The following is a 24424-nucleotide window of genomic DNA, read 5'->3' as shown; positions in this document are numbered from 1 at the left end:
CTGGACCTCTCTTACTAGCTCAGATTTGCATTGTGACCACAAGAGGCTCTAGTATCTGGATGGGTAAGCTCCTCAGCCATTTCTCTGCTTCCTCTCAAAGTCTCATCTTGGTGACTGTTTACTGTTTATTTTGACGTGTTCTCTGAGCCATACTTCCCTTCAGCAGATACTGAGCTCCTCCATAGCAGCCTGGGGACCTGGGGTTCAGATCTGAGCTCATTCTGCTGTATTGTTACTGGTGTGCTTCTTAGTAGGAAGTGGCTTCGGTAAGCCACTCTGGGCAGATAATTCAAAATTCTTGGCATAGTTGAATTCCTGGCTTGGTTGCTGGGATTGTTTACTTAATAAGGAGGGGGAGGGAACTCCTGCTCATTTCATAGAAATACTGTTTCAAAAGACACTTTATTTGCAGTTAAATAAAAAGCAAGTCTGTCTTTTGGTTACTGTGTTGCTTTTTAATATATTTGTTGGTTGCTAACACAGGTAATAGAATATGATTTCCTTCAAACTGTTCCTGAGTATGCATAAAATGTAGAGTTTTCCTTTATTTGGGTCTCTGTCCTCTCTCTCCAACTGTGTCAAGTTTAGTATATTTGTGTGCATTCCATGTACACAAATATATAGACATGGATGAATGAATGAGTTCATATTTTGCTCTTGACTGCTTTCATTCAACACAGCTAGTGTACTACTATAGAAAAAACTTAATGGTTACATTGAACTATTAGAACACACCATAATTGCGTTCTTCCACTTGTACTCAGAGACAATTTGCAGTATGACTTATACTTTTTGTTCTTATGATGGTTTCTGTGAAAGCCGCCCAGTCTGAGTAGAAACTGTACTTTGAATTTTACCCTTTCTTTTTGGGTTACCATGGCTGTCCAGTCCTCTCTGTCCCACAGTGTTTGGCTTTGGCAGCAAGCAGCATCCATCAGTTTTGAGGGCAAACAACTGAAACTACAGTGTGCCATATCTCTCAGAAATAAACATGTAAAACCAGAATTGTTGTGTGGTGATCTAGGCATTGAATATTTTCATAGCTATAGATAAGCATTGAATATTTTGATAGCTACAGATAAATTGTCTCCCAAAGAGCTGTATAATTTGTGTATTCACCAGCAGCATGTGAGGGCATGCCCTCCTTCTTGTGTCTATTGGATTTTGTCCTGCCTGCCAACCTGATGGGTGAAAAGTTACATTGTGCATTGAAAGGAGCTTATTCATGAGGGCATTGTGAATAATCTCTTGGAGGCTTTTACTGGTTTTAGAGTTTTTGTTTACTGGGTAAATGTTCAGAGTTTCTAGTGTCAAGATTCATATAAAATTCTTTCTTCATGATCCTATGTCGCACCTACCAGGCCACTAATCTAAATCATTTGTGAGAATACTCATGGGAAGGAAGACAGCAGCCAGTCCTCCTCCGCTGTGGTGGGTGTCCCTCAGGATTGGTTGCTGGCTTTCTCAGCTGGCTACCCAGCTGTTCTTTGTCGATGGCATACTAGTTTCTTCTTTTGGCTAACCATCTTATTCATTATCTGGAGATGTAACGAATACAAGCAATAGCTAGAAATTAATACTGGAAAACTTGCCATTCTGTAATTAGTAGTTATTACTTGATGATACTTTGAGAAATCAGTCAATTAATTATACAATATTTAATGGAAGATATAATGATTAATTGTATGTAACCAAGAAGCGTATTTCTTTTTCTTTTCAGTTAGCCTGTAGAAGATGCCCCATGAAGAAATCCCTCACTCAAGTCAAGCTCAGGAGCAAGATGGCTTTCAAAGTTACCATGTCACTGCAAGTCAAGAAATGTCGAGTGAGCCAGAAAATGGGGGGAGGGAGGAGGCAGAGGAGTACCTCCCTTCTCCTTCCTCTGACTGTGATCTGTCCACCCCAGCTGAGGCCTGTGCATCAGCGGCTGGGAGGAGAGGACCTGGCCTGCTGCACATTGACAGACATCAGATTCCAGCCGTGGAACCCAGTGCGCAGGCCCTGGAGCTGCAGGGCCTGGGAGTGGACGTTTATGATCAGGCCGTGTTAGAGCAGGGTGTGCTTCAGCAGGTAGACAGTGCAATGCATGAGGTTACTCGTGCTGCCCAGCTTGCTGATGCTGAGAAGGAGTACCGGTCAGTCCTAGATGACCTCACGTGAGTATAGTCCATTTATTCAGAGTTTGTATTTAATCATAGCAAGGAAGTTAGTGTAATAGAGAACTGTAATCTTCCAGAAGTGTAAAAGGTTTATAAAACTTTTCATCCTGACCTAGGCACTGGTGCTTCACTCCTAGCTACTCAGGAGGCTGAGATCTGAATATCATTGTTCAAAGCTAGTCCAACCAGAAAAGTCTGTGAGACTGTTATCTTCACTAAACTGCCAAAAAAGCTGGAGGTGGAGTTGTGTCAAGTGATAGAGCACTAACCTTGAGCAAAAGAAGCTTAGGCCTTGAGTTCAAGCCCTAGAAATGGCACTAAAACCAACAATAAAGAAGTGTTATTTAGGAGTAGTCAAGACACCCTTGTCCCTCCTCTCAGGTGCAGCATTGTGCATGCTAGGCAGAGGCTCAGTTGAGCTGGCCAAGGCCTGTCTCATACCTAGTGTCCTGGAGAGACAAATGCCCTGTCACTCAACAGCATGTGCAGGGAAGTCCCAGGAGCAGTGCACTTGCACTGAAGTGTCTCCTCCCAGAGAAAAAGTGACACTTCCTGCCCCCTCATCACATTGTTCTCTGTGCTCTAGTTTTTTTTTTTTTTTCCAGCTTGCTGTCCCTAAATGGAGTGTTCAGTCCCCTGGCAGTTTTTCAGCTCTGCATTTCTAAAACTAATGAGAACCAACTCCCTACCATTCCTTTCTTCTGTGCTACCTGAGATTCTGAAAGGACTGCACTGGAGAAGAGAGAGTTGGACTATGTCAAACAGTGTATTGCTGAGAGAGGAGAACCTGGCCTGGGCTGGGTGAGCACAAGAGTGAGGAGGTGATGGAAAATTGAGCCTCCTCACACTACGAAGTGTAACGCTATAGTAGATAAATCTTCCAGTTGTGTGAAATAAAAACATGTTCCAGGTATATGCCTTATATAGAAAACAATAAATGTTTACATACTTTAAATTTTTGTAACTTTAGGAGGCTTCCTTAAAAAATGTGTATATGCATTTATTCATATGTAGTCATATACATTGCACCACGTCCTAGTCAAATGTCTTAAATGAAGTATATATACACTTAATAAAATGCCAGAAAGGGGCCTGAAGTATGGCTTAGTGGTGGAATGCTTGCCTAGCATGCATGAAGCCCTGGGTTCGCTTCATTGGTACCACATGTACAGAAAAGCCAGAACTGGTGCTGTGGCTCAAGTGGTATGGTGCTAGCCTTGAGAAAGTTCAAGGATAGTACCCAGGCTCCAAGTTCAAGCCCCAGGTCTGGCAAAAAAAAAAAAATGCCAGAAAGTAGGCCAGGAACTGGTGACTCACATCTGTAATCCCAGCTACTTATGTGACTGAGATCAGAGAATCTCATGAGTCTCCATGAGACTCGTGTCTCCAGTTGATAACCAAAAAGCCAGGAGTGGAATTTGTAGTTCAAGTGGAGTACCAGCCTTGACCAAAAAAACTAGAGATAGTGCCCAGGCCCCAAGTTCAAGCCCAGAGATTGACACATTCTTGCAAAAAATGCTGGTAGCACGAATGAGTCAGTTCACAGATGGATATGAGCTAAGTCAGTCAAAGAAGAGAAAAACTAGTAGTTATCTTAAACCTCTAACCATTTTTGACCTATAAAAAAATGTGTGTTTTATTTAGTTTTCTTAAAGTTTTAATTCCTAAGTAGCAGACATGTTTTTAGCCTTTTTTTTTCTTTGAATTATGCTAAAAGAAATGTTACCATACTGTAAAAAGTAGACAATTTGTTTTCTTTTGCAGGTCATGTACGAAGTCCCTAAAGCAGATCGATAAAATTATTGAACAACTTAGCCCACAGGCTCCCACCAGCAGAGACATCAGCAGGAAACTAGATTCTGTAAAACGGCAGAAATATAATAAGGTGATTCAAAATAACTTATAAAGGATGGCATTTTTTTAATGCTTATTTTTAGCCCATTTAATAATATAGAAAGTGTCTTACAAAGTACTTTTAATCTGTGAAACAAGTATTTATAATTACTGTAGAGGAAATTTGAATTGCTTGCGTATGTTTAAATTGGTAACTGATTCTCCTTTGCGTTTTCTATCATACAGTATTTTATAAAGACCCACACATAGCCCCACATATGAACACACAGATCTATGCAGGGATGCATCCATAAGTCTGTATTTGAGAGCAGTTCCAGTGTGGCCCCCTCACCTGGGTGCTTCTGCAGACCCCTCATCTTGTCACCTTTTCTTCCCCCGCTTTCTCCTGGGTTGTCTCTCATTCGGTATCCTTGTTTCATGGGGACCTTGTTTTTCTTCTTGTTTCCACTGATATTTCCCCCTTTGTGTCCCATTGAGACAACTCTCTCTTGCATGTTTCTGCTCCAGGCCCATCACCCCTTTTCGGGTATTATAGTCAGCATCTAGTCACACTGGAGCTACACTCAGGGTTGAAGAATGTTAAGGTTTTGTGTAGGGAGAATCCATTAGGATATTATTTTGGGAGGTTTGAGACTTTTTTAAGGGTTTATGTATGGTTTCAGGAAGTTTGAAACATGATTGTGGATTGGTACATTCCAGTAAGTAGTAATGACTGGTGTTGACCATGGCAGTTCTGTTACCCAAAATGACTAGCAACATCCTGTGCTTACTCTTGGTTCATTGTTGCACATAAAATCAGTGGTCCTTGCAGTTTTGTTTTGGGTTGGAGAGGTGAGAATGGATACAAACTAGTTCATGTGCTTCTCCTTTTTATTTCTACACATTAGTTTATCATCTTCCCAAAGGGTTAGAGCTAGTGGCAGCTCAATGCAGGTGGGATCTTCCTAAATTAGTGGGAACATCTGGCCTCTGTGGGAGCATGTAAATAAATGTGCAGAGATAGAATTGACCGTCTTGGGCTTCTGATAGGCTGAGGTTTCAACAGTGGAGATCACCAAACTTCAGACCACTTTAGGCCCTAGTCTCAATTATATTTTCCTGTCTTTATTTAGCAGCACCTTGGTGTTTCAAGATAAGCTATTCAGACTGAAAGTGTTTTAAACGGGATTTGTCTTTTGCACAAAAGACAAATTTTAAGTTCCTGTAGGATTTATGCTATTATGTTCATTGAGGAATTCTTGCCCTATATTTGTATTTTTTTTTTTCCGTGATGCTGAGGACCAAACCCAGAATCTCACCCATGCCTCAATGTTGTAGTGCTGTGGAGTTGATCCAAATACTCTAGGCTCTGTTAATTGAGAGGCTCTGGGAAGATCACATATTTAAGTTCTGATGATATAAAGGGTAATAAGGCAAAGAGGAGTCGGGCAGGTTGGATAAAAAGGTAGTTTGGCCTAGTGGTTAAAGTGTTTGCCTAGCATGCATGAAGACCTGGGTTTGATTCCTCGGTACCACATACATAGAAAAAAGCCAGAAGTGGTGCTGAGGCTCAAGTGGTAGAGCTCTAGCTTTGAGAAAGTCCAAGGACAGTGCTCAGGCCCTGAGCTCAAGCCCAGGACTGGCAAAAAAAAAAAAAAAGGTATAGCAAAATGTATTTATCTTTGAAATTTTTGTGATTGCAAAGGGTAGAGTAGGATTAGGGCAGAAAAACACGGACATTTATCAAATGGGAATGACTTAAAAAAATGAGCTCTGTGTCCCATTGTCCTCAAATGAGAAGTCTAGTGATGTACCCAATTCTAGAAAGAAGACCCTTGTGGGCAGTTAGTTCTACGTCTGCATGACTTGAAAGCTGTGTGGTGCTGCGTGTGCAGGGAGGAGAGCCTGTGGGCAGAGCTGGCTGCCTGGCCAGAAGACGTCAAAGCTGACCTGGTAGTTGCTCAAATATGGTTCTGGTTCTGAATGGTGATGGTAATAAATGTGACTTCAGTTTTATTTTCAATTTTACTATTGATTACAGTTTTAAAGTTCCATGGTGTTGTCTTTTATATTTCACAATAAGTCACTTCATGGCTATGTTCTGTACTTGGGATTTACCCTTCAAGGAACAGCAGCTGAAGAAGATCACTGCAAAGCAGAAACGTCTCCAGGCCATCCTTGGAGGAGCAGAGGTACAAGTAGAATTGGAACATACCAGCCTGGAGGAGGATGTAGGTAAGGAAATGAGAGCAGTTCTCAGTGTCTAATTCTTCATGAGCTTTGGGGATTACATATTTCTTTGCCTCTGTCATAATGGAAAATTTTTTCCTCCCACAGAATCAAACCTCTTAAGTCATATGGGGCTTTTAGAGAATGAAAGTACATTTTTAACTCAGTTCACTGGAGGCTACTGATGCACATTTAATAAATTGGAAATGTTTAACATTCTTATACAGTTAATTTGATAAAGAGATCTGCATCTTGATTGAATTTCATTTTGGAAGCCCAGCATCATCAATCAGCATCTGTAGTATTGCTCTCACATATCTTCAAGGAGCACATTTGGCAGGCTTTCCAACCTTCCATTCTCTTGTTTAAGAAGAAAAGACATGCAGGTTATACCGTAGCCACAGTTTTATTCACATTACTCTTAGGGTTAGAAATTGTTGGTTGCTGTCCTGTGTCTTAATACTTAAAATATAGATTGAGACTTCCTAATATTTGGAATCTTGAAATGAATACATTGAACTTGCTCTAGACATTTAATTTCTAAGATAATAATTGTTGTGAAGAACATACATAGAAAAAACGTCACATGTAATTTTGTTGTCTTTGTTGTTGTTGTTGTTGTTTTGTTTTTGTTTTTCCTTGAGTGTGTGATCCATGTGTCTTAGTCTCCTGAGGGCTGGGATTTCAGGCATATGCCACTTGTGCCTCTTCAGAAGTTCAATCTCACAGCATATATCAATCTTATAACTAGGACCTCTTCTGCTGTGATAACATAGTTCTTGGTAAAGGGCATTTACTTCTATCTGGCCATTTCATACCTGCTGCTCTTTTACCTTCCTGTTAATACTTCAGTAAAACTTTGCCTAGAATAACAGACACCTTCTCCACCTTGAAAGCCTCTCATCATCCTTGCTTTACTCTACCTGTTCTGTTAGCTGATATTTCCTAAGGCTTCTGGAATCCCTGTCTCTCCCCTGATTTCCTTTCTGCCCTCCAACTATGGGTAGTTTGTTATTTTTGGGTAGCCTTTTTTTTTTTTTGTGGCCAGCCCTGGGCTTGAGCTCAGGACCTGAGCACTGTCCTTGGACTTTCCCAAGGCTAGAGCACTACCACAGCACCACTTCCAGCTTTCTTCTATGTACATGGTACCGAGGAATCAAGCCTGGGTCTTCGTGCATTCTAGGCAAGCACTCTACCATTAAGCCAAACTCCTGGCCCCTTGGCTAACCTTTAAAATGTTACTTTAACTGCTGATATTTTTCATGATTTCTTGTTGAGTGCTGTTCTGTTTCTTTTCTCTGAATAATCTCATCTGCCATGCATGGATTATTATTACTTTTTTTTTCTCCTATTCCCATGGAATATGTCTTATCTGGGACATTGGGCATCACTCGAGGCTGGCCTCTCTTACTACCCTCTCTTCTGTGCCCTGTCTATGGAGTCATAGAGCTGAATGTCTGAGAGCTGTCATTTTGGGCCCAGCTCTATATTACCTAATATGGACCTTGCCTAATCTTTTACCCCTCAGCCTGTTTGAAGCCTTGCAGTAGGCATGAATGTGGTAGCCCCTCCCAGCTGTCCACTTGCTTCCCCAGGCTTCCTTCCCCTGCTCTGTACATGGCAGCTATGAAAATTCACTGACAGTAGGTAGGATGAGGACAGATGACAAATGCCACTGTGGTCTAGAAGACAGTGGGGTGCTCACCTACCTTCTTATTCCTCATTGTATTGGATAGTGTAGGGAGAAAGGGATACAAAACATGGGAGTGGAACAAAAGAAGTGAAACCAGCATTCACAAGATAGTGTGGTTATGGGTATAGAAAACTCAAAGGTGCTGGGTGTGGGTAGCTACTCAGGAGGCTGAGATCTGGAGAAAAGTGTGTGAGACTCTTATCTCCAATTAATCACAGAAAAAGCTGGAAGTGATGCAGTGGCTCAAGTGGTAGAGTGCTAGCCATGAGCAAAATGGAGCTTGGGACAGTGCCCAAGCTTAGAGTTCAGTGAGCTCCAGGACTGGCAAGAAAAAAATTTTTTCAAAGGAATTGCTGAATAACCCATTGGAATTACTATCAATTTAGCAATATTTTTACATAGGATATAAAAACTCATGTTTTAAAGATGTTTATTAGTGTACAAGAAGGTATTTCTTTTTGATATTTCCATGCATTCAAACAATGTGTTGTGACCAAATTTATCCTCTTCACCCCCCTTATCTCCTTCCTGCTACTAAAAACAGTTTTAATAAGTTTCATTCTCTTTCCATACATACAAAGTACTTAACCAGGCTGGGAGTTTGGCCTAGTGATAGAGAGCTTGTATAATGTTCATGAAGACCTGGGTTCAATTCCTTGGTACCACATAAAACAAAAAAAGAGGTGGTGCTATGGTTCAGGTGGAAGAGTGCTCACCTGAACAAAAGAAGCTCAAGGACAGTGCCCAGGCCCTGAATTTAAGCCCCAGGAGGACTGGCAAAAAAACAAAAACACAAAAACGAAGAACTGCAAGATATCACTAGAAGCCTGGTGCCAGTGCCTCACGCTTGTAATTCTAGCTGCTCAGGAGGCTGAGATCTGAAGATCACCATTCAGATCCAGCCCAGGCAGAAAAGTCGGTGAGATGCTTATCTCCAATTAACCACCAGAAAATTGGGAGTGGCACTGTGGCTCAAGTGATAGAGTGCTAGCCTTAAGCTGAAGAGCTCAGGGTTGGTACCCAGGCCCAGAGTTCAAGCCCCACGAAAAAAAAGATGTCACTAGATGGCCAGAGAAGACCCAGTAGTTGGGGAAGTACAGGGTGGCTATGGATTGCAAACATTGTAAAGATGTCGTATTTCCCAACCAGCTGTAGTTTCAGTATAATGCCAGTAAAAATTTAGGTTTTTTTTTTTTAAGGTAATTCAGTTTTCATCACTTCTTTATTATACAGTTTAGTTGTTGATGTTCAGTGCAAAAGCTATGAGGTAGAAATGTAGGTTGAGGGTAGAGGTATTAACAAGCCGATTCTACAAGATTATCTTCTATGAAGATTCATTGAGCCAAGAATAGCCAAGGACATCTTAAAGAACAACGTGTCAGTGTGGTATTGGCACAAGGATGCACAGACATATCCATAGGACAGAATAGCGTATCTAACTGTATGTGATCAATCAATTGTGACAGAGAAAGTGTGACAGAAAAGCAGTCTTTTCAGTCACTGCTACTACCTTAATCCACATGAAAATAACATATAAATGCTATGTACAAGAGTAAATTCCAAGCAGATTATAGGTCTGAATGTTAATGTTTTGGTTTGCATTTTCTTTCTGGTAGGAATATTTAACATTTCTTCATGTGTTACTGATTCTTAGCATTTCTTTTGAGAATTATCTGTTGTTTATTTTCATACTTACTAATAAAAAGTGAGATTGCATTGAATTTATAGATTGCTTTCAGTAATACAGCCGTTTTCAAAATATTCATTCTGCCAATCTGAACATAGGAGGTCTTTTCTATCTCTTGGTGTCTTCTTCAGTTTTCTTCTTTAAGGTTTTGTGGTTTTCATTTTAGAAAACTACTTGTTTACTATCTCAGGCTATATTTATTGTTGAAGTTATTCTAAAGAGAATATAACTAGAAATTTTTAAAGGGCATATGCACTAGGAGAGCAACAGAGAGAAGAATTCACATTTTCTTCATGAAAGATGCTGTTCAAAGATTAGTAGAGCTATGAAAGCCGCAGTGTGTTATACCTCACACCTATCAGTAGCTAAGTGGAATGGCAAGAATGTGGACCAGTTGGATCTACTAAATACTGTTTGTAGCACTTACCCCAATAGTACTATTTTTTCATATCTGTTTAACAGGGTCAAAGTTGAACATACCTGAAGAACTATATACATTTATTGCTAAAGGATGTATACTAGAATATTTGTAACATTCTTGGTGGGCAAATCCTGGAAGCCATCCAGATGTCCATTAACAGTGAAATGGAAAAATGTAGTATTGTCATATAGATTGCTAGCAACAAAGAGAGTTAACAAACTTTAGCTTCACTCAACAAATCAATATAGATCTACAAGCATAATGCTGAGCAAAGCAGGCAGACATAGGAGTAAAAACATCCCATTTACACAGAGTTCACAGCTGGGCACAACTCATCTATAGAAGCAGAGCTGTCAGATCCTGATCTCTGGGTCGGCTGGAGGCCAGGAGGTGGCATGATGGGTGCTCTGGAGATGCTAATAATTTACATTATTTCATCTGGATGAAAATGTTAAACAAGTAAAAGTTTTCTTTCTGAATATTCATTGAGCTTTATCACTCTGATGTATAGTCAGAATAACTTTAATTAAAAAACAAACTGGTTGCAGCATCATTGAACTACCAGAATAATAAAATTCCTATGGTACATCCCCCCCCAAATCAGACATGGAACTAGGAATCCCACTTCTGAGTATAGACCCAAAAGAACAGAAAGCTGGGTCTAGTGGAGGCACTTGTTTACCCATGTTGAGAACAGTATGATGCAAAAGTTAAGAGATAGAAAGAAGCAGCCCAAGAGTAGCTGGTGGAGGACTTAACCTGCTAGGGCAGAATTGTTTCATGGATTTAATCAGCTTTGAAAAGGTAGACAATTCTGTCACATGCTACAACGTGGAGGATGAGAGCATTAAGCTAAGAGATTCTACTCCCAGCAGCTACCTAGAGTGCTCACATGCAGAGAGAACACAGGGTCAGTAGGAGAGGAGTTGTTTAATGGGTACAGAGAGGGGAGCGCTGAAGAAATGAGAAAGCCCTGGAAATAGGGGGATAGTGATGGCTCCACAATGCCACAAAAGTACTTCATGCTACTAGACTGTGCCCTTAAAAATGGATTTACAATGCCCATTTTAGGTGCTATATATTTTACTGTAAGAAAACATAATAAAATAGAAGATGTATGTATATTCCCAAGGATTCATAGATTTTAGGATACGAATTCTTTCCTGTTAAGCCTTACAGTTTTTTGGTTTTGGTTATGTGGTAATTATTTTGCTAAGGATTAATTTTAATGAAAGAGGAATAATTTCTAGATGACTTTGCACTCATCGCAACCCTTTGCATTTTAGTTCATCTCTTCATTACTGACATTGTGACGCATGATCTCTTAGTTGTTCATATGTGGCCATTAAGGACATGGAGCTATTGAGAATTTACAGGATGGCAAGTGTAACTGTGCACTTCAGTGTTTGACTTAGGGGTTTTTTTTTGTTTGTTTTTTGTTTTTTGAGATAAGAATCTCTGTTTCCATACAACTGTAGCTGTGCTGTTGATCAGTCTTCCCTTTCCCTCTGCCCGTCACCCTGCTTTTCTTAGCCTTTGGTTAGCCACCATTCCAAGCTCACATTCTATGAGATAAATCTTTCTAGATTTCATGGGAGTAAGATCTTTCTAAGTCTTGTATATTTCACTTAGCATAATGATTTCCAGTTTTACCAATGCAACCATAGGTGAAAGAATTTCTCCTATGGCAAAATAGTACTTTGTGGTACATATGTATGACATTTATTAATTTAGCCAGTCTTGGGGCTTGAATTCAGGGCCTGGGCACTGTCCTTGGGCTCTCTCAAGGCTAATGTTCTACCCTTGAGCCACAGCACCACTTCCAGCTTTTTCTGTGTATGTGGTACCAAGGAATTGAACCCAGGCCTTCATGCATGTTAGGCAAGTACTCTATCACTACACCATGTTCCCAGCTCCCTACGTTTATACAGTGTCATATTTTGAAGGAAAGTTGTTGAGAAAATGTACCAAATGCAGCCTTATAAATGTGATAATCAATTTTAAGTTATACTTTTATGCTGATTTTTTTAATGTGAGTTATTAGTAGGTGTTTGCCATTTCTGTAATAAGTGAATATTTCTAATTTGCTCTGGGAAGTTTTACATAGTCTGTACTGTCAATTCTTTTTTAGAGCCAGGGCCATCGTGTTTGGGCAGTATGCTCATGCCTGCCCAGGAAACTGCTTGGGATGAGCTCATCCGCACTGGTCAGATGACACCATTTGGAACCCAGATCCCTCAGAAACAGGAGAAAAAGCCTAGAAAAATAATGCTCAATGAGGCATCGGGCTTTGAAAAATATCTTGCAGATCAAGCAAAACTATCTTTTGAGAGGAAGAAACATGCTACCAATAAGAGAGTAACCAGAAAAGCCCTAGTCACCTGTGAGTCCAATACAGGATCAAACGAAAGCAGACCAAGCCAAGGAACCAAAGTTGTCTCAAGAACAGACAAGCGCTTAAAGAAGCACATGAGGAAATTGCAGAGAAAGGCACTTCAGTTCCAGGGCAAAGTGCAGTTGCCAAAAGGGAAGAAGTCCCTGGAGCCCAACGGAGGGCCAGAGACAGAGGGAGACTCTGAGGGTGAGGAGTTTGGCTCCTTCCCCACAGAGGAGGAGATGGAGGAGGAAGAGGAGGAGGAGGAAGACGGGGCAGGGGCTGACCTTTCTGAAGATGGCCCCGAGTATGAACTGAAGCCTCTATGCAAGGGCAGAAAACGCCAGAAAAAAGCTCCTGTGCAAGAAGTTGATGATGACTTTTTCCCAAGTTCAGGGGAAGAAGCTGATGCCACAGGGGAAGAAGGAAGAAGGGGAGGAGGTCGCAAAGAAGTGAGGTGCCGAGATGATGGAGATGAAGATTATTATAAGCAACGGCTAAGGTCAGTCTGCCGAGGCTATGAGCAGATCATATTGCTTGTTTCTGCAATGTGTGTATATTCTAGATCTATTTACTGTGCAGAGATGGAGCCTACTAGAAGCAGAAGTCTGAGTCCTTAGAAGTTCCAGAAGTTGTCTAGGATGAAGAACTTTAGAGAAAGGTTAAGGCAAGCCCACACGGCAAGGGCCACATGTGAGCTGTTTGGGCTTTATTCAATAATCATGTTTCCTTTTTGAAGGAGGGTAGTAATTCAGATTTTAAAACAACTACAGAAAAGCCTAATTCTTTCATACGTGTTGGCATATGAAAGAATAAACTTACTTTTAATTAGTGCGTGTTACCTATATAAAGTGGTTTCATTACAGTAGGATCGGATATGCACATAATGTATTTTTATCAAATTCACCTCAGTTGAGTAATAGATGAATTCCCTCCTTCCTTGTCTTGTGAAATCTGTGGAATTGTAAGCCACCGTGTGTCTCAGTATACACAGCTTATTTCCCTTTGTACTGACATTTGGCATGTCCTTGCCTTTCTCCCACAGCATTGTCAGTATATGCTGTGAAATGAACATGGAATGGGAATCTCCGCTGCCACTACTTTCTGTGTGCCAGAAAGTAGTCCACGCACCACAAGGCTCCACATATCCCAGTGAGCACACATGACACATATTTGCTCTCTAGAAGTGCCTAAGAAGTCACAGGGAAAAAGAACCCTAGTGGGTTTTGTTGTTGTTGTTGTTTTTTGCCAGTCCTGGGGCTTGAACTCAGGGCCTGAGCACTGTCCTTGAACACTTTTTCTTAAGACTATTGCTCTGTCACTTGAGCCACCACGCCACTTCTGGCTTTTTCTGAGTATATGATACCCAGGAATTGAACCCAGGGCTTCATGCATGCTAGTCAAGAACTCTACCGCTAGGCTATGCTACTGGCCCCAACCCTAGTATTTTTAAAGTATAAATATTGGGATGGCCTTTCTAGTCCTCAACAGGTTTCCCTTTACGTCTCAAAATGGGGAAACCTAGTTTACTGTGTTAGCTATAGCTTTCCACTGGCCTTTGTGAACGTTGATTTGCTGCTTTTCTTCTATTTTCTACAACTGCTCATGAGCCAAGTCTGAATGCATACTGCATAAACTTTTCAGAGTCAGAATAGTTATTTAAAAATAGAGATGCTGGACACTGGCAGTTCATACCTGCAATCCTAGCTACTCAAAAGGCTGAGATCTAAGGATTGTGATTTAAAGCCCAAGACTGAGCAGAAAGGTTCTTGTCTCTAGTTACCTAACAAAATGCTGAACTGGAGATATGACTTGAGTGGTAGAACAAGAAAGCTAAATGAAATTGCAAGGCCATGAGGACAGGTTTTGGTACCAGCACACACACACACACACACACATACACACACACAGAATGTATATATTTTTAAGTTTTTTGAGGACCGATTACTTAATCTCGTTCCTACACTTTAGTAGCAATTTAGTTAGTAATCTAGAGGAGTAGGCCTACTTCCTCCTGCAAGTTTAGCTAGTGCATGCACTTACTATTTGTACTGTCAATTGAGGACTGCTGCTCAATACTTCTGATCAGTGAGCAGTGTCAGTCTTTTTTAGCTACTACAGAAAATTAATAAAAAGTGCTCATCTCAACATATTGATTATAAATGGAGCAGTATATATTCTCATTAAACTTGGTCAATATTAAATATTTTAAATACCAGTATTTTGTTCAAGAGCAATTTATTTGATTGGGTTTTAAATATGGGTGGTTTAATTTCCCAGCAAGAAGTTTTTCTTAATAATGTTAAGATTGTAAAACAATTTATTATTTCCAGAGCCATATCACAAGCCAGTTTTTTTTCTAAAGTTACAGTAGAATCCCAAATGAATTTCTGAAATATCAATAAGTCTAATTACCACCAAAATATGATAGCTCTTAAAATTTTATAGCTAGTTATTAAGGATGTTAAACTGCATATATCTGCATTGAACTGTTTGTATTACATCTCCTTTGGTGCTCTTTGGATTGGGAAATGTTAAAGAAAATAAAATAATATGATTGAGAATCATATTAAGAACATTTGTGAATTGCCAGTCACTCTGCATTTTGTTATCTGCTGCTGATCTTTGTAAACAGATGGAAATCATAGTAGAATTGTGTGGTGGGAAGAACTTCAGGATTGCCCATCTAGTTTGATGACAAATGATCATAAGAAACCTCTGTAGTTACAGTACACAAAATGAATTTTTCTATACTTTTAGCATATAGAGCCTAGTCTTGAGTACTTCAGAACTTAGTCCTATATACCTAAGCTACGAACTCTACCGAACTTAACAAGTACATGTCGGTGATAGTCTGTTAATTAAAGAGCTCTTTGGTTTGTTTTTGTTTTTATTTGTGGGTCATGGGGTTTGAACTCGGCCTGGGTGCTGTCCCTGAGCTCTTCAGTTCAAGGCTACCACCCTATCCTTGAGCCAAGCCCTAATTCCCCTTTTCTAGAGGTCAATTGAAGAGTCTTAGGTCTTTTTGTGGCTTTGAACCTTGATCCTCAGATCCTCCTGAGTAGCTAGGATTACAGGCCACCTGGCTAAAGTGCTTTTTTAAATTCTTAGAATTAAGACAGACAAATCATAGATGTCTTACCCCATTATTCCCTCAGCTGGAAAGCTGGCCTTTCACTAGTAGCCCTAGGCTCGTCCTAAATGTCTCTGTTTAACTAGATACTCTGTGGGACTGAGACCCCGCTTTCTCTGATTTGGCCCAAGTCTACCTGCCTACCTTTTCATTTTCCCTCCCCCCCCAGCTCTCTTTTTTCCTTTCTTTCTTTCCTCCTTTATTTCTTGTGCTAATTCTAGGGCTAGAACTCAAGAACTCAAGTTGTTACTTGACCATTTTGCTAAGAGCCAGCACTGTACCACTTGAACCACCCCTCAACTTCCAGCTTTTTGCTGCTAAATTGGAGATAAGAGTCTGTTGCATTTGTTTGTTCATGCTGTTTTTGAACCATGATCTTCAGATCTTAGCCTCCTGAATAGCTAAAATTATAGACTTGAGCCACTAGCACCCAGCCTAGTTTCTTGTTTTAAAAGAATTGTGATCTGATTTAGGAGGCCTTTGAGGTTATTGGAATGAATTATTATTATTGATAAGGATATTGGGTTTGAGCTGTACTACATTTTTTCTTTACTCAGCCCATAGTCAGTGTAGTATTGCTTGTGGGATAATCCCCAGCCTACCTTTACACGCTATGGAACTTTTCTATCCTTTTGTGCATTTTAGCACTTTTTTTTTTTTTTTTTTAAATCAGTCATGGGGTCGTGAGGCTTGGACTCTGGGCCTGGGCATTATCCCTGAGCTCTTTAGCTCAAGGCTGCCACCCTACCCCTGGAGCCACAGCACCACTTCCTGTTATCTAGTAGTTAATTGGAGTCTCATGGACTTTATTGCTCAGATGGCTTTGATCCTCAGATCTCAGCCTCCTGAGTAGCTAGGATTACAGGTGTGAGCCGCTGTGCCTTGGCTACCTTTTCTTTTTTAATTACAAAAATATAACAATAGTACAACGAAAAATGTTTACCTATGTTTGAGTGTTTTTTTTTCTATACGTTATTCCAGTCTTTGATTCTGTGCACACATTGCATTGCTATAACTGTAGCAGGTCAGTGGATTGTTATAAGTTCTTACAACTCTTCCCAGTTAATCAGAGCCTGTATAGTCTCAGTATTAAGCAGTAGAGCTGAGGCTTGAAGTAGGTCAATGCTGTTATGGGATCGGGTTGGAAGTGCAGTATGTAAATGTGACCACAAGGTGGTGCTGACAACCAACACATAGTTGCCTTTACCTTTAGGACTGGGAAACCAAAGCAAAATCATGAGCCAGGATTTGGGATTTGGTGATGGGTTTGGGATGAAGAATAGGGAATCTAAAAGACCTGCCAAGCATGGTGAGGGTGGGGGTAGAATTTATCTCATGGCCTGGAGTAAACTATAGATGTGTATAGATACAGACGATGCCACTTGCTGCAATTTGCTTTTAATTCAGTTTTGATCCTAACAGTTTTTCTTTCCTTGTACCCCATGTTGTACTTTATTATATGTACATAAACCTGGAGTTGTAAAGGTAGGGACTTGATTCATAGTGTAAATGTTACAAAATATATTTTAAGTCATCTTTAAGGCTTACTGATCAGCGAAAGAGCAATGCTAAAGCCTTCCTACTTGAGCACCGGACTTTGCTGTTATCAGGCTAGTTAGATTTTGGTTGCATACATGTGTAGTTCCAAGATGGGGCAGGTACTAGCGTGCTGACAGGGCTGATTGTTGAGAGGGTTCAGGCAATTAGGGTAAGTGATAAATTTGTATAGATTTGGAAGGTTGGAGGCCTCTGTGACCTGAGCTAGAGTACATAAGTGCGGGGGTGAGGGACATAAGAGCAACTATAGCTAATATGATTGACTCACTTGGTGATGTTTGGGGGCATGTGTGAGATTGGTTTACTCTTCACAGCCGGCTAGGAAATAGAAATCATTCTTGAGATGAACTCTTTGTCCAAGGTATAGTCAGCCAAAGAGCCTTGGGAAAGAGAAGGAGTGGTGTCAGTAGATAGGAGTGGTCCAGTTGTGTGGCCTGCTACAGTGGACTCAGGCCAGCAGTGTCTCTCTCTTTGCTTGGGAGCCAGTTCTGCACCTTCCAGGACCCAATTCCTAGTCCAAGACTGTATTTACAGTGCTCTAAGCACTGCGCTCTCCCAGCTTCTGTGTCTCATTATGCCTTGTTCATGAGCTTTTTTAGCCCATTGGCCCTGGGTTTGTTCCCAGCCGTTCTCTAGCTAGATTTTGCTTGAACTAAGTGACACACTCAGCAATACTTGAGGAAAATCCATTCAATTTGACATACCTCTTTTTGTTTGTTTATAACTGGAATGCAGTAACTCTGAGAGGTCTGAGTTTAGACAAAGTTTAACCTAGCTTTCATCCAGAAGCATATCTACAACAATGTTAAGATTGTCCTTCTCATTTATTTCTGGGGTTCTTTTCTTCAAAATAAGCCATTCTTATTTTCTTCATCCAGGAATCTATATTTTAAAGAGAAAAGTTACTCCCGTAAGGATATTTTCTTAGAGAGCATGTTGGCTTCTTTGAAATGACAAAGCTGAGACACAAATGAAGACTAATTCTGCTTCCTGCTCTACACACACCTTTCATTCTCAGCTCCGGGCATAATTGTCTGCATCAGTCTTAATTTACTCTGTGAGATCCGGACTTCTAACTGAGGGTATTTCATCGCTCAGATGTGCCAATTAAGTCTACCCAGATAGACCATAAAAAGGCAGATCAGAAAAGTAAAACACTGAGTACCTCAATTTAGCAAATTAGACTAATCTGTAAGGGATTCTTAGCTGTCTGAAATAGAAAACCTATTGCACCACAAAAATGCAAACTATATTAAATACCCAGCTTGGTGCCTGAATATATTTTTAAAAATCAAATTGTACTCATTGTGTTGCTGATGTAGAGTTTCTTTCATGGAGATTTCAATAAGTGGAGAATGATCCTGAGGTAGAAATTTCACTTTATATTAAGAGTGATTTAACTCTGCGATGTGTAGTTTTTTTCTTCTCAATCAGAGCAGATTTAAAACTGTACCAGGCGTAGCAACCCTGGCAACATAAAAACAGTACTAAGACGAGAATAGTAGGTTCGGCTTTGAATTTCAAGCACCTCAGTGTGGGCCTTACTTATAGTTCATTTGACATCTGTATCCTCCTAAGCTGCATGGCTGGCAGTTTCCATTAGTAGGTGTACTTTGTCTCGTTAGTGGCTTGGTGTAAGTAGTGGTGTATATTGATTTGTCTGGTATAAATGTGTCTTGTGATGGTTTAGGTCTGATAGTCTTCAGTCAGAACTGCCAAACCAGTTTTTTGAAAGTACAGGTGTCTGGAGAAGAGTAGCTGTGACTTGCCCTGTGTGGTGGTGAAGAGAGAAAGGAACCATGCAGAACGAAGAAGTCTCTCTGCTTTAAGTCTAGCACTGGCTTTTTTATTTTTTTATTTTGGTGGGTAATGGGGCTTGATCTCAGCCTGAGAAATATCTCTGAGCTCTTCAGCTCAGGGCTACCACCCTACCACTGGACTTGGGTGTTATCCCCAAGCTCTTCAGCTCTAGGCTACCATCCTACCCTTGAGCCAAAGCCCCACTTCCCGTTTTCTAGAGGTTAATTGGAGATAAGAGTCTCAGGTTCTTTTGTGCCCAGGCTGGCCTTGAACCTTGATTCTCAGATCTCAGCCTCCTTAGTAGCTAGGATTACAGGCGTGTGCTACCATACCCGGCTAGCATTGGCTTTTTAAAAACAAAATTTGAAGGTTTAGACTTTGGCTGGTCCTTGTGCAGTTGCTTTCATGATGTGGAGCTGATTATTGTTGTTGACTACTATTGTTGTTATTGACTTGGGTTTTCTAGGGAGTTTGGAAAACACTTTTGAAGAGCAAACATACAACAGAGTGGACAAGACTGGACAGCCTGATTGTCTGGCTGGAGTCTTCCTCATTGGTTTAGTTCATGGGTGATCTTGGAAAGGCTCCTTTCTCTCTCCTTGCCTATACCTTTGTGGGGTTGAGAGGAAGAGTATAATAGCCTTTACCTCATTGGGTTATAAAGTTTAAATGGAGCAATAAATGTGAAATCTGTGCCTACCACACAGTGAACACCAGTAACCTTAAGTCATTACCATTGGTTTTCTGACTGTAAGATACATATGTATGCTTATGTGTGCACCTAGTCTCAAAATAAAACATTTCTGGAGCTAGCCAACTTCACTTCAAAATAGTGTATTGCATCAGGGCTGGAGCTCACAGGTGATGTAGGAGCCTCACCTGAGAGCTGGGGGATGCATATGATGCATATGAAAAGGTGACATCTTTTCTAGGTAAGAAGTAGTTTAAGAGTTCATATTGGTATGCATGGATAAATTAGCTGACCAAAACCTCATTGTATTGCTGGGTGCCATTGGCTCATGCTTGTAATCCTAGCTATTCAGGAAGCTGAGAGCTGAGGATCACAGTTTGCAGCCAGCCCAGGCAAGAAAGTCTTATCTCCAACTAAACACCAAAAAACCTCAAATGGATCTGTGACTCAAGTGGTAGAGCAGTAGCCATGAGCAAAAAAGCTCAAGGCCAGCGCCTTGACGCTGAGCTCAAGCCTTGGGAAACACACACACACACTCACACTCACAAAACTTCATATTGGTGTTATTCTTTTTCTATGCCTGTTATACATTTTTTTTGTGATTGTAAATAGGGCGTAATTAGTGGTAGAATATTTCTATGTATATCGGGAGCATGCTTATCAAAGTGTTTGGGGGAAAGTTACTTCTCCCCACACTAGGGGGCAGTGGGCCTCTGTGCTGTGGCATTGAAAGTATACAGCTTGTTCTGGGTTCTGAGGGAGCTGATTGTACTAGGGTCCTTGAAGCTCTGCTGTAGAGTAGGTGTGTCAGATTCCTCCTGTCTGCTCAGATACCTTGCTTTCCAGACTCCTGGCCATCCTAGATGCAGAGGATGGCGTCAGTCCTATCCTCTGTGCTTGGAGGCCTATTCAGAGTTGAAATAGAGTTTTTGACATTTGTTATTTTTCTTCACATTAAACCTGGAATTAACTTAAAATTTTTTTTCAATGAAAATTCTGTAAATTGCTAATAATTACAAGCTAGCATCTGGTATTTATGTAGTTTGCTAAATAATGTACATGTACTATTTCACTTAGTCCTTGTAATGACCTATCGTTTGGCTCACCTTCTGGTTGGGTACAGAAGTGTAGTAGTGGCAAGTGATGTTCTCTAACGTTACAGGCCTGCCTCTGCTTTTCCTTTCCCAGTGATGTCTCCAGTCTGTGTTTCTTATTGGGTTCTGTACCAGTGTCACTGTGGAGTCTGATGGGACACAGGAGGTAGGAATCCAGTTCCTCATCTCCCAGAATAATGCACTTACTTTGTTTTATTGAGTTGCAGCTGGAGTTCCTACAAGTGTACAGAAAAGGAAAACATGAATATGGGAACATTAAATCATGATCTCCTTCCTAGTAATATAATGTCAGTATAGGATGGGGTGGGGGGGCGGTTAGGCTCCTTTTTTGGCTTAGCTTTTCTTGTGATCTTGGAAAAGCTTGCAATTAGGCTTGCAGCTCCTAATGCTTCCCATTAGGTGGCTTGCAGAAACTAGTCCCTAGTAACAAACTGGACCCACTGGGGAACCTGGAAGATGGAGCTCAGGTTGGAAAATAACTTTTTTTAACTGCTCAAATAATGAGCCTTTTCAATGTTTTGGTTAAAAGACTATAAAGAATTTTTCCAACATCGTAATTGCCCTCATCCATTGGTCATTCTTTGTAATGGCCCTTCCTGTGTTTGTTTACCTTGTAGACAGAGCAATGTATTAAGCCCTGGAGTGAAACAGATAAGAGAAGAAAGCAAGAGTAGTAGGCCTCTAGTGAGGCAGAAGTCTTATGACCATTTTTACCTGACTGACTTTGATCTCTAAACCATGCTTTTTTGTCTCTGAGATTCACTCATTCATTCTGCATTTACTGCCTGGCTGTCATGCTAATCTCTGCCCTCCCATGCTAATGCAGGAGACAGCCCTCGTATCATAATATGCTAATACTGGATGGGTACAGTAGACCCTAGTGTGCCCAGGTGGAAAGACTTGGAATATAGGGCGCCTGACTCCCAGGCAGTGGTCTTCCCTAAGGGAAGGTGTTACGTGGTAGGGGTTGGAAGGGCTCACCAGGTGTGTGGATGTGCATGTTGGGAGAAGGAGGCAAGAGACAGACAGTACTGGATATGCAAGTAGACAGAACTGAGGTGGCACAAATATGGCTTGGAATAGTAACACCTCCCTGGGGTTTCTGCTTATACAATCTGAACATATTGAAATACTGGAAATTGTAAAATAAACTAACTTTCAATGGTGGCAACTGGCTCTCAGGTGTATGCTTAGGGTTCCATTCACAAGGCACCCCTGTAGCTTATACTATGGCTGGTGTCGTTCAACTAGTTATGGTGAGTCTGCGTTGCTTCTGACAGATTGTTCCTGCAGAATGAGTCCCAGACCCCCAGTCTGGGCCAGGGTCTCCTCCTGCACAAATGTGGGGATCCAGGGAGTGTTTCTGTGCCGGCATCTGATTGGGATTGGAAGTTTATGCTCATTACTGGCTTCTCTACTAAGTGGCTGCCAGTGGGGCCGACAGCAGGCTGAGCATGGCAGTTGTGTGAGGAGTTAGAACCCCTGCCAGAGAACACCAGGCCCACTTCATTTTATGTGGCTGCAGCTGTGACTATTACATGTGTAGATTTTTTAAAATGAGAGGATAGAGAACATGAGGAAGTCATTTCTTTTCTAAAAAGGTAGATATTGAATACTTTACTGCTCCCTTCCACTTTTTCTTGGTTAACTGATTACTGAAGAAGCAGAATTTTGGATTGGGGCTATTTCCCATTTCTTGGATTCTAGCTTACTTGGGCTAAGATCTTCTCTAACTGCCTAGAGTCAATTTCAAGTCATTCTATCACCTACCTTTTGTTACTGTCTCATGAAAACTCTCTGTATCTCACAGAAGTTTACTGTGTACAAATCTATGGCAACATTTTTACTTTTTTTGTTTTGGGTGCCTGGGTTGGAACCTGAGGCCGAGCAAATAAACACACTGTGGGACCGAGCTGTGGCCCCAGCGCTGTCCCATGGCAGAGTTTTTTTTGAATTGAGACATTCTGATAGGTATGTGGTGAAGGGCGGTTTTCTTTAGTCCTATGTTGACTGAATAATTCTCAAAATTTGACTATCTATTGGATAAAATGTTACTTTCTCCTTCCCGCCCTTCCCTTCCCTCCCTCCTCCCCCCCCTCGCTCTGTATCTCTCCTCTGTCTGTTAGGTACGTGCATGCGTATATGCTTGTGTACCAGTCCTGGGGCTTGAACACAGGTCCTGGGCACTATCTCTGAGCTTTTTTGTTCCACTTGAGCCACACAGCTCCACTTCTGGCTTTTTGGTGAATTAATTGGAGATATGACTCTCTTGGACATCCCTATTTGGATTGGCTTCAAACCTTGATCCTCAAATCTCAGCCTCCTATGTAGCTAGGATTACAGTTGTGAGCCACCAGCACTGGGCTGGAGATTATGTTTTGCCATGGTCCCTCCTGTCCTTCTCCTCTCTGCCTCTTGGCCACCACAGGCTCCCTGTCATCATATTCTGTCTTGTTTCACTGTGGTCCAACAGTGATGGAGCTAAGTTGCAGTGAGACCATGAGCACAAATAAACATTTCTTCCTTCAGGTTGATTTTCTCTGACATTTTGTCATTGTGCTGGAAAGCTGACTAAATACCGAGTTGGTGCCAATAATAAATGCAGCTGGATTTGATTTCTAGCCAGGCTGCACCCAGACTTTTGTGAGTCAGCCTGAGCTTCTGCCTGCGTCCAACCCAGAGTATTTGTAGCATGGCTTTCCCCTTTACAGGCTGCAGGGCAGGTTGGCCACCGTGGTGAAGGCGTGTAGAAGACTTTGGTTGGCACATCAGGAGGGGAGCCACAGCTTCTCTTCTTTGCCTTGTCCAGCCCATGTTTCTTTCTGCGTCTGGATACTATCTCCTCCCTCTCCCTGGTGTGCCATGTGGTCCTTCTTGAACCCGTGGGTTCCGTGTTCCCCTCACATGGTAGCTCTGAGGAAGCACAGTGGTGTATAACAGATTCTTAGCCAGAGCCACGTGTGCGTGTGGTTGTAGGTGCATGTGGTTGTCTTTAATATGTGTATATGATTCTACTGGGGCTGTTTGTCTTCACAATGGTTCAGGTGCTTGTCGACCATAATGAGCCCCCCCTCTACTTTTCCTCATCCTTTGACCAAACAGAATAAATGTTCAGTGGGTTTGTCTTTATGAGTCGGAAGCCCTAGGAGGCAATCATTTCTGTGGTGGCTTATGTGGTTTCCTAGGTGCTGCGTCCTGTGGTGACAAGATGCCTGTGTATTTTAGAGGAAAGAGGGAGGTGGGAGGAGATGGGGAGACCTTGTCAGGATAGAGTGATGTGCTGGGAAGCTTAACAGCCACAAACATCTACTGACTGAGTCTTGAGGATGTAGTTGCCCTCTCCCTGCGGAGTTTAATGTGTGCTGTTCTTGTGTGGCAAATTATGATCTTGCTGTGCTGAACTGCTAAAGCTAATATCTTCTGATGTTTTATTGTCCTGTAAAATCATCTTTGAGAAATTGCAAAATGGATTCTTTTTAAGTGGCCGCTTTTGTGATTCTCAGAGTTTCACTCACATGCAAATCTGCTTAATACATGTAAATGTCCTTCCTTAAGCAGACTCTCTCGGTGCTGACTTCTTGGTAAGGATGTGGAAACCAGGGCCTATCTAGGTATCTGAAACTAACTGACTGTTAAGTTTTAGTGAGCAGGTAGCAAGAAATCAGGTATGTACATCAGGAAAATTCATACATTTTTTTGGAGCTCTGACAGTAAGGTAAGAAACCTGAGGTC

The 24424-nt window shown here is 41.3% G+C and overlaps 1 protein-coding gene across 4 annotated transcripts in view; it reads left to right on the top strand.

Moving 5' to 3' along the window:
- Ercc6 (ERCC excision repair 6, chromatin remodeling factor) overlaps positions 1-24424 on the top strand; it is a 69106-nt gene that overhangs the window by 1639 nt on the left and 43043 nt on the right. For 2 of the 4 annotated variants that reach the window (XM_090346763.1, XM_090346764.1), the window contains exons 2-5: positions 1721-2156; positions 3924-4044; positions 6119-6227; positions 12154-12898. In XM_090346763.1, coding sequence (XP_090202889.1) covers positions 1735-2156; positions 3924-4044; positions 6119-6227; positions 12154-12898 — 1397 coding nt within the window. In that variant the 5' untranslated portion in view covers positions 1721-1734. The remainder of the gene's footprint in view (positions 1-1720; positions 2157-3923; positions 4045-6118; positions 6228-12153; positions 12899-24424) is intronic. The other 2 variants (XM_090346766.1, XM_090346765.1) reach the window with 2 other exon arrangements.

The sequence above is a fragment of the Megascapheus bottae genome, chromosome 15, assembly GCF_031878675.1.
Source record: "Megascapheus bottae isolate mThoBot1 chromosome 15, mThoBot2.hap1, whole genome shotgun sequence".
NCBI lineage: Eukaryota > Metazoa > Chordata > Mammalia > Rodentia > Geomyidae > Megascapheus > Megascapheus bottae.
This window is presented reverse-complemented; position numbering and strand designations above follow the sequence as displayed.